This window comes from Castanea sativa, chromosome 12 (genome assembly GCF_040712315.1).
Source record: "Castanea sativa cultivar Marrone di Chiusa Pesio chromosome 12, ASM4071231v1".
NCBI classification, from domain to species: Eukaryota; Viridiplantae; Streptophyta; class Magnoliopsida; order Fagales; family Fagaceae; genus Castanea; species Castanea sativa.
Window position 1 is genome coordinate 7,656,350 of NC_134024.1, and position 11,225 is coordinate 7,667,574.

The 11,225-nt window shown below is 34.7% G+C and overlaps 1 protein-coding gene across 1 annotated transcript; it reads left to right on the plus strand.

Annotated features, from left to right (window-relative positions):
* The first annotated feature begins 2,822 nt into the window (after positions 1–2,822).
* Positions 2,823–6,700, plus strand: LOC142619832 (protein BOBBER 1). Its single transcript, XM_075793135.1, has 6 exons — positions 2,823–3,379; positions 4,708–4,880; positions 4,999–5,047; positions 5,472–5,638; positions 6,146–6,229; positions 6,338–6,700. Exons 1-6 carry the CDS (start codon positions 2,938–2,940, stop codon positions 6,374–6,376), a joined length of 954 nt encoding a protein of 317 aa, XP_075649250.1. The 5' UTR covers positions 2,823–2,937; the 3' UTR covers positions 6,377–6,700.
* The last annotated feature ends 4,525 nt before the right edge of the window (positions 6,701–11,225 follow it).

The window sequence follows — 11,225 nt, forward strand, 5'->3', positions numbered from 1 at the left end:
GCTCTTGTAGAGAATCAGAGCTAATATGTTGTCTACAAAGGAAAATCTGCACCACATAATAGTGGGTTATTGCCAACACTAATTGTGTTCTTTGCAAGTAGAGCACAGAAACAGTCTCACATTTGTTCTTCCACTGCAAAATAGATAGAGTTATATGGTTTGGCTGTAATTGGAATCTTAGAACGGATACCCTTCAAATCAATAGCCCTGAAGTTATTATAAACTTTGTTCTTCCACTAGAGGAGCTATTTGATGTTTAATCCATCGAAGCAATAAGAAGAATCCAAATCCCCATTAGGCCAAGGCAAGATAAGTTAATGTGGATTAAGGTACATAAGGGTTGCTTTTTTGTCAAATCAGCCAACAGAAGGTATCAAAGATCAACCTTTGAGCACAAGTAATGTGTTGAATCGGCATAATATGGGAATAAAAAAAATTCAAGAAAGCCAAAGTGGTTATAAACCCTGTCATTAAAATGGGTCCTATCTAATGTTAAAAATGCTCTTGTAGAGAATCAGAGCTAATATGTTGTCTACAAAGGAAAATCTGCCCCACATAATAGTGGGTTATTGCTAACACTAATTGTGTTCTTTGCAAGTAGAGCACAGAAACAGTCTCACATTTGTTCTTCCACTGCAAAATAGATGGAGTTATATGGTTTGGCTGTAATTGGAATCTTAGAACGGATACCCTTCAAATCAATAGCCCTGAAGTTATTATAAACTTTGTCCTAAATCCCCAAACCTTTGACATCACATACTAGGCAACCCTATCCAAATGACCACACCTCACTTAAAATAGCCTACACCTTAGAATCCATATGGGATTTGACAAATGAGGTCCTTCGCAATAATGTTCATGAGGTGAATCTTGCCAAAATTGTTAGCTCATTAGAGATCTTTGTATAGGCTATCAAACTTGCTATTGAGAAAAAATTCCAAGATATTGTGATTGAAGGAAATGCTAAACTCTGCTTTCATGTACTAAGTGGTGATTTCCCGAATTGTCACTAGTATGCAAAGACTTTTTGCTATCAAATAATGTGGAACTCAAGACTTACTTTGCTAATTGTTGTTTTTGTTGGGTTAAAAAATAATGTAACATTGTAGTTCATGTTCTAACTAAAATTGTTTCTCCTATTCCCTTTCACAACAAATCTTAAATGACAGGTTGTTATTGGTAAGAAAAAAATAATTTTAGTAGTAGATTTAAATTAAAACCATTAACAATCTGCGAATTTGTGTGAAAATATTGTGAATATAACATGTAGGGATGAAAGGCCCAGAAATGTATATTGGGCCGTGAGTCTTGTCCAATGACGTTTAGTAGACTGAGGACAAGTAGATGTTAGGAAAGAAGTGCGAGTCAGAATGTCACGGAAGGCTTATGACCAAGAAGGTTTGGGAAGGTAGTTCGAGGAGGAATGCCTCCTTGGTTAAGCAAAGCAAAAGTCAGAAGGTTTGATCTGTCATCAAGAGCAACACTCCAGAGGATTCTACTGATAAGAATAAACCTTAGGAGAGAATAGGACAAAGGAAAGTCAAGAAATATAAGAGAAAACTACTATCACTGCATTAAAAGCTCTGCAAGTAACCCTCTAGCCGCATTAATGTGGAAATGATACCTGAACAGTGGTATTCAAATTTATAGCTACTCTCAAAGATTTTAGGAAGGTGTTGATGGGACAAGGATCAAAGCCAGCAACTTGACTTACATGTGGAGGGTGAAGATGAAGAAAAATAGGAGAATATAAGGGAGAAAGAGGCCCTTTACAAAGGGATCCATTTGAGAATCCGTAGAAAAAATACTGTAACAACAAGCACAGAAATTGTAATCCGACCTAAAAGAAATATATTCAAGAACTGTTTACCTCGGACTTTGCCGAGGAAGGATTTTTTTGCATAAAGTTCATTTTTCTTTGTTTTCTTATCATCTTTTGTCAATTGTGAGCATTGTTCAATTCCTTGAAGCCTAGTTTTTAGCTCATTCTCTATAAATTCATTGTATTGGGCTCTTTGGGCCTTAATCCTATTACCTCTTGGGCTTAGGACCCAAATCGCACCCTTACATTACGTTTTTCATAATAATTACTCTCTTACTTTAAAAAAAAAATTTATAAAACTACCTCCCTTATGCTATGTGGGAAACTTGGGAGAGAGACATGTTGTTTGTAGATTCTATTTATTTGTTTGCTTGTTAATGAAATGGAATGTTGTCTATCAAAAGTTACCTATAAATAAAGCACAAAGTTTATATACAAAATTGGTTATAACCTTAGGTTATAATCTTACTCAATAAAATAAATATTATTACATATTTTGAAAATCTATCCGTTGAATTGTATGTTCTTTACACTTTTAATACACATGTCAAATTTTGTATTTTTTGGATATTATTTACTATATGGTTTATAATTTTATATTTTATACATAATTTTTTTGATACATTTTATACATAATTTTAAACTACAAAAACTTGCAATTTAAACAATTTATTGATGACATAGCTATTGATTTTTAATTTTCTAGAAATTTTACAAATATAGAAGATATAATAATAAGATGTAATCTAATAGTGGATTTGTTATAATTCATTTCAAATAAAAAGATATTAAAGTTATAGATTTAGACTATAATCAATTTTGTAATTAAAATTTATACTTAACTAAATATCTTCAGTGAAATTATCCAAGTTAACTTGCATTAACCAAGTAAGAATAGTAAGAAATTGAAATTATAAAAGTATGAGGGGTTTTTCAGCAAAATATAGTTTCTGGAACTTTCTGCAAAGCTTTCGAAACGACATGTATTTTACCTCAGTCTTTCTTTAAGTCCGAGACTCAAATCTAAAACCCCTCTGTCGAAGCAAACTCAAAACCTTGCCGATTCCGAACACCGAGTTGACTCACTACCAGCTCACTCATTTTCTCTGTGACCAATGGCAATAATCTCCGATTTCGAAGAAGAGCAAAAAGAGACGAAGCCTTCGACTTCGACATCGACATCGTCGTCGACGACGACGACGAAGAAGAGGACGGTGTCGTTTACTGCTAGCCTCGACCCATCGAGTCCGCTAGGGTTTGTGGAGAAATTTCTGGACTTTCTCGGCGAAGAGAGCGATTTTCTCGAGAGAGATACGGCGGAGAAGGAGATCGCCGCGGCGGTGAAGGCTGCGAAGGAGAAGAGGAAGAAGAGGAGGGCTGCGGAGGCGGAGGCGGCGGCTGCTGCTTCTGCTGCTGCGGCGGCGGCGGCGGAGGAAGAGAAGAAGAAGAAGAAGAAGGCGGTTGTGAAGGAGGAGCCTAAGGTGGTTGCGAAGGAGGAGCCTAGTTCTGAGGCGGTGGAGAAGACTGAGGAGAAGAGTAAGAGTGACTCTAAGAGAGGTACTCAATTTTTCATTCATAATCTCTCTCTCTCTCTCTCTCTATCTGATTTGTTTGGTTGTTTGGAAAAATTGGTCTTTAACTCTGTTTAAAAATTAGAGTATGTGATTTGTTTGGATGTTTTTAGAAGATAGGAATTTGAGAAATATGTTTGTTGTAAATATAATGCGGTGTTTGGTTATGTTCCTATTGTTTACATTGTAGATTATTTCATTCATTTCCATGAAAGAGTTACAAAAAGATGTCATTTTTGGTGTGAAGGACAGTTTTGATAGTGATTGGGATGAGGATGTGTGTGCTTTTCAAAATATATCTTTGTATATTTTAGCAACCATTTAGATATTGCTTCCTCACACAATGTAGTGACCTTGTGCTTGGATTGGAGGTGCCTTTTGCTTCCGGGGCGCCTTTGATTACATTGATTTGCGCTTTGGGGTTCCTTAATGATGATGGTTTTATTGATGGAATGTTGTGTTGTGGTATGTATGGTTGCTAAGGAACTTAAGGAAGAAGAAGAAGTACAGAAAGAAGATTTCTTTTGTCTTTGTTTTTTGAGGTTTTGTATTGTGTCAGTATTGGTGATATGCTTATTTAGGTCAAATATAAGTACACATAGCAGCATTGAATTTAACACTGTTTGTGTTTCATTGTTCAATACAATTATTTGTTTATTTAAATGGAGAGCCTTACATACTATACCTGAGTAATTGTACCTACATATTCCCTACTTATTTTGTGGTTTGCTTGGTTGTGACCTGTGAGAAATTTGCGAGCAAGGAAAAAAGAGAGGAGTTAATCTTTGACGTTATTATGTGAAGACTGAAGAGGGGTGTTGTGTTATGATTTGTTTCGTAGCTGTTTGAAGATGTAGGTTGTAGGAATCTAAATTATGATAACTGTTTCTAATGTGTAGAGTTTGGCTGAATTGTTTCAATTTTGGAATTCTTTCCAAGTGTATCTGTTGAAAGTTTGGCCTTGATATTAGATTATATAACCCTTCCAAGATAAGCACAACTTATGCCGTAAGACCAAATTGCATAAATCCTTTAATATTTCTATGTTGAGTCTGTACCCTGTCATCTTCAGGTCACTTTTCACACACACACAAACACACAGAGCTTTGAAAAAGGGAGAACTTTGAGATTTATTGGTTATTAAACATATAATATATAAAACTGTTAAATTGGTTGTTTAAATCGTGGTGGCTTTCATGCCAAACTCCGGACTATCTATAATGAGTGATCTCTTCTACATTTGTTTTATCTTTTAATCATAACAAATGTCTATATTTTCATTAAACCTTTTTTTGGTTTTGTATGTCTGTGCAGTTCCAAATGTAGGCAATGGCCTTGATCTGGAGAACTACTCCTGGACACAGACCCTTGAAGAGGTCACTTTAAATGTCCCAGTGCCAACTGGAACTAAATCAAGGTCTGTTGTATGCGAGATAAAAAAGAGCCATATCAAAGTTGGACTCAAGGGCCAGCCTCCAATAATTGATGTAAGTCTGCTTGTAGGCTTATTTTTTAGGTGTTAAAACTTGAGTACAACATACTGTCTCTTTATTCCTAATATTGGACTTTTTTTTGCCTTGGCTCATGTACTTAAACTACTTGTAGGGGGAGCTCTTTCGGCCTGTCAAGCCTGATGATTGTTACTGGAGCATAGGTATGTTATAATATGAATACATGCATGAACTAATGGAACATTACATTTTTTTTTTTTATACTAAAAAAAATTAGAAGCTGATTAAATGCATTGATGCAAAAAATTAGAGGAAATTTCTGACTAGTTCATGTAAAGTATGTGTGTACAATACTCATATCAATTTGCCAATGTGATCTAGCTCAATTGGCACTTCATTCCCTTGTAAGAGCTAGGTGGAGGTTGAGTCTGCAAGTCCAAGACCAACTGGGTGCATGTGTAACTTACCAATAAAAAAAATTGTCAATTATGTGTAAATTGTTTGCATGTGTGAGTGTCTGTACACAGTTTGGGTGTGCAATGTTCTAGCTGTTTTTTTGTCAAGATCCATCAATAAAGTTTCTGAGTTGCTCATTATATATGTACCAATAAATTTGCCATTTTTCAGAGGATCAGAGTGCCATCTCTATTCTTTTAACCAAGCATGACAAAATGGAGTGGTGGAAATCTATTGTGAAAGGTGATCCTGAAATTGATACTCAGAAGGTTGAACCCGAGTCCAGCAAACTATCAGACCTGGATCCAGAAACAAGGCAGACTGTTGAAAAGATGATGGTAAATCATTGATGCTGTATTTTATGCTTTACACTTTGGTTGCCAATTTACCATCTTGACCATCCTCTCCATGTGTGATCATGTGTGAACTCAGACTCCATGTTCTAATCTAGCCTTAGATGCTTGCAGTAATATCCCCATGGTTTTTTCATGTTGAGGTCCTGGAATTATTTTTTAGGGCCGCATTCATAAATGCAGCTCAAGTCTCTCTTGTTCACAGTAAAGATCTAAGGGTTTTTTTTCCCCCCCAAGTTTCTGTCTAGGTCTTCTGTTTGCTCTCTCTCTCTCTCTCTCTCTCTCTCTCTCTCTCTCTCTCTCTCTCTCTGTGTTCCCAGAATCTAGCTAGCATGTAAGATAGAGCCTGTGTTCTGTTGCTGCATTAGATCTTGCTTTGACATTCTTTATCTCTATTTTTTGTCCTTCATTAGCAAATGTTCTAGTTCATGTCTTTGTGTTTTGCTATGAATAATTGGATAATGACTTGAGTTTCTTGCACTTAATGTACAGTTTGATCAGAGGCAGAAGACCATGGGGCTCCCAAGCAGTGATGAGTTGCAGAAACAGGAGATTCTGAAGAAATTCATGGCTGAGGTAAATACTTGAGCTTTTGATTGTCAAATTCCCCCCCCCCCCCCAAAAAAAAAAATCACGAAAGTAATTTGTAAAATCTCCTGATAATTATTCTTTGATTTCCTGCAGCATCCGGAGATGGACTTTTCAAGGGCAAAGTTAGCCTAAATGGGACTGTTTCTGTTGGTGATCCTTTCTGGCATCTATAGCTCAACCTGGCTTGCTCATTTTAATGTTGTTGGAACTTTTTCTCCCCCTTTTATCCTTCGGTTCTTGAGGGCTCAGAATGGTTGACTCTGTTCATATGACCTGTTGGCTAAACTATGGATTCTGATAATATTTACAAGATGAGAAATAGTAAAATTGTAGTGTTTGTGGTGGGTTTTTTTCCTGAGACTACTATGGATATACTACATGTTTCTTGTCCTGGACTTCTAGTCAGGGATCTTACTTTATTTTAGAATTGGGTCGTGCAAACCAATTCCTTGGCTATAGCGTGAGTGCATTCTCATCAAGTGTTGTATCCCAAATGTCATTTTCACACAAAAACTTATTGTTTCTACTATAACACACCACTTTACAATACGCCATTCATCAGATAATCTATTCTTCCCTTCAACACGTTAAAATAATACATACAACATATTAAAATAATCTAAAAAAACTCCTACACATTAAAACCCCACTGCCCACAGATCACCCCATAACAACCCACAATAACCCCATAAAATCAACCATCTGACTACCAATATCAGCCACTGCTACAACAACCAAAAAAAAAAAACACACCACAACAACAACCGCCACAACCAATTTAGGGGACGAGCAAGAATGAGTCACGGGTGAATGATTTGGGTTGAAAGGCTGAGTGAGTGAATGAGCAAGATTGGCAAAGAGGAAGAGAGGCTGAGAGAGTGAATGATCTGGGTCATGGGTGAGAGAAGAGAGAGAAAAAAGTAGAATAAACAAATATTAAAAAGTTTTAACATTTCTATCCGTACAAGTTTATATTTAGAATTGTATTGTTCTTTCATGCCAAAACTTTGAACATCTAGAACAGCTCATGAGAGAGATTTTTTGGTATTTGGTGTGTCAAATGTCAAATATTTGACATTTAGCACTCCTGACGGTTATGCTTTGACGTGCTTTCCATTCCAATATGTTTGTGGCAAAAACATTTTCCATCAAAACAAAATCAAGCCCCAGTTTTTAGTTTCCCAAAATTGTTAGCGAAAAAGATGGGATTGGGTTGGCTTTACAGTGTTTGTCCCCTGTTGAATTTTGAGTCTCCTAAGTGCTAAGGCCCATTCTTGCCTATGATGTCAATCGGCAATCATTCATAAGTCATAACATTATTTTTGTAAATTTTTCATGTCTTCAAAATAGGAAATGGTTAAATAAATACCCCAAATCCGTGAAATTAATGTTGTGGAGCAGCTTCATTAAAATTGGTGGGTCTCATATGCATGAGAGGATTGTGAGATCTTTTTTTTTCTCATATCATGTGTTGATTGATTCTATGTGGGTTCTACAAGCTATGAGAAGATGTCTCATGGGATATCCTCTCTGTCCATGGAAGCATTTTATGAGATATCCTCCCCAAAATCTGACTGTCTTGTCTCATGGGGTTTTCTTTTTTCCCAACAACAATTGTTACATATATAAATTATTTACAATATAAAAATTTAATCCTTTGCCTCTTACTAGTTTTATATTTGACCCTCTTCCTTCTCCCTTATTTACCAATGTAGACTATTTCAAAAGGATGGTGAAATGCCTTTTGTTCTGTTTCGTCTTGTACCAATCTAAGCATAGATTCTTCCTTGCCCTGATTTCAGGGGGGGCATAAATGGGATGGGACATCTACGATTCAGCTTTCCCCATTCCATTGTCACCTCTAGTAGCTTAAAATTGAGAGAATTAAATTGCAAAATTGATTGACTATTATGCAATGTACAAATTCGTTCGGGATGGTTCCAAAGCCTGTGTGGCCAAAATTTGGCCCGAAAGTGTTTCACTTTCAACTGTTTACATGTTAGGGGATAGCCCTACCTGCATAGTCATTAGGGATGTGTCTTTGTCAAGGGAACTATCATAAAATTTCAAGAATTTGCTAATGCATTGAATAAAATATTAAATTGACTTTAAAGATCTAAGGAAATACCTAGTTTGAAGTGTTAGACATCTAATCAAGGATAGTGTTGAGGTTAGGTATAAATTTCTTCCTTTTGTTTCTTTTTTTACTTCACTTTTTCTAACTCGTGTTAAACTAGTGGCAAGTATAATAAAGTCTTATTCATTTTTTTAGAGATATAATTATTGAAGTGGTCAAAAGACTCAAAATCTTTAAAAATCATAATTTAATACTTAATTTAGAGGTGTACTGGAGTATGTAAAACAGGAATACTGCACATGCTCAAAAAATAATCAAATATTCAAAAAAGTTTGAACACTCTTGTTATAATAAAAAAAATGGTGTACTAGAGTTCTCTAAGTCTCATATTCATAAATTATAAACCTTCTAATGCATCTTATTTACAAAATGGCCAATACCCATTTGTGTGCCCTCTTTCTCACATGTACCTTTGTAACTTTGACATGTGAGAAAGTTAGGTACGGAAAAAACACTTATGTGGCGTTTGGTACGGGGGAATCCACATTACTCTTGGTATCTAGATTCTTAGGAATCACATTCCTAAGAATGTAGCTATTCCAATGTTTGGTTTCATTGGGAAGATCTTAAGATTCCTAGGAATGTGAGATGATAACGCTTGGTTTATTCCCAGGAATTTTAAATAAATTATTTATTTTTCCTATTCTATCCTTAGATTTGAATGTGAACTACCAAGTTCTTTAAAAAAAAAAAATCTTCCTCTAAATAAATAATGAAAAACTAAATATAAACTATTAATTATGAAAAATTCATTAAAATTATAGTCTAATATTTTAAAATGACAGGTACAATACAAAAATAACTATTTAAATTCTCAAATGCTTTTATTCTTAATAATAATTTTAAAAGATTTTAATCCATAATAATTTGTTTTATATTTTATGTTAATTGCTTAAATGATAATGAAAAAGGGTTAAAATTGTCAATTTATAAAAAATACAATTTCCTTTAAGCTTGGGAATCTGGATTCCCACCTGTTTTAAAGGGAATCCACATTCCTACTGAGAGGGGAATCCAAATTCCCCTGGCATCTGATTTCTTAGCGTGATTTGCAACCAAACATAAGAATCTTTAAACATTCCTGAGAATCCTAAAATATTACCCCGTACCAAACGCCACATTAATTCATTTTGCAGCCGATCAAATAGGCATTACAAGCAATGCTGTCTAAGATGTTTCTAAAATGGCCATTACTCATTTGTGTTACTAGCCATACAAAAATGTCTATGCAAATGGCCAAGGAGGAATTTGGTCACATCGTGTGTTGTGTGTGTAAATTTGTAGTGTAGCCGAGACTCGAGAGTATTACCTAAGTGGGAATGCCAATAACAATGGGACAAAAAAATATGAAAGCGAGAAACATTTACACCTTTTACTTCAATCTTCTGTACATAAAGCCACCACTTCCTTCTCAAAAAAAAAAAAAACCACTTTGTGACACGTGTATATGACACGTAGGTCACTCTCACATGCTCTTTTCCATATAAAGGTTGTGGGCTCGGTTTGGGTTCCACCACCTATTGTCATTTTGTGGGGCAGATCCATTTAGCCCAACCCAAGAAAATGACTCCTATTTTTATTAGTTAGTTCTATACTCTTGGGGTGTTTGGTAAAGTAGTTTGAGATAAGATTTTTATAGTTTATTTTTGTAATTTTTTGAAATACTTGTGGGTGAAAAAGTGTATGAAAATGTGCGTAATATTATTTACAATATGAAAATGTGAGTTTAGGACTACTTACCAAACAGACCCTTACAATTTCTTTAGCCTTGAGAGATAACTTAAATAGTTAAATCTCAATCAAAAACCAAGCAATAAGTTTAGGTATTATCATTTTTTTTTTTCATAATTATTGCCATGAGGTATTGGGATTAGTACAAAATAAAAGTGATATCAATGAAAATCTTATGTAAAGCTAATGTTAATTAGCTCCAAACCTTAGAATCAAGAGGGCTTTAAGCTTTTACTTTCTACATGCACATGAAGGGCTCTATTGTAGTACATGTAATGGTGTTGCTTTCACACTCACACACCATGTACTCCATTGACATAAATTGATTTTGTATTGTTGGAATTTTAGTACATGATGCCTAAAAATAAATAAATAAAAGACTTCTCATAAAATAGATGATTGGAATCGGTTTGAATTAAAAATTCACTCTCCAAATGAACCAAACACACCCCTTGCTTGGTTAATATAATAATTGCCATTTGAGACTGAGTTGTGTTGTTTTGTTTTTGTTTTTGTTTTTTTTAATTCAAGCAAAGACTAGATATTTTGTGGGACATTCTTTTTCTTTTAAAAAATATAGTAGCATACAATTAATCCGCTATTTCATTTTAAGATGTTCTAAATTAAAGTCTTCTTTTAAAATTTAATAAATAAATTTTATAATATATCATTTATTTTATCTAAAAAGACAATATCTACCCAAGAGTCTTGTAACTCAACGGTTTGATGTTTTTAACAGAAATATAAAGCGTTCATGATTCAAATCTTCCCATCCCACGTTCAATTATCCATGTAAAAAAAATTTTGAAAAACTTTTTTCATTAAATTTTAAATTAATAAGTGTAAGGACACAATTCAAATTCTCAAACTCTGACTGGTGGGAGATGAGCTTGAAAGGCCTTTCTTTACAATAAATTTGTAGAGGATGGGTTTGTAATCTAGATTTCAAGGATGGTTTAGACAATCAGGGAAAGGATGGGTTTTGGGCCCAATGGGACAAATTAAAGAGTTGTTTGCAAAAGTAAGACAGCGAATTCCTCCTCGGACGAAATCCGAGGATAGTTTATAATAGTATTTCTTTGAGTTTGGATACAAATGTTGATTATCATCTAC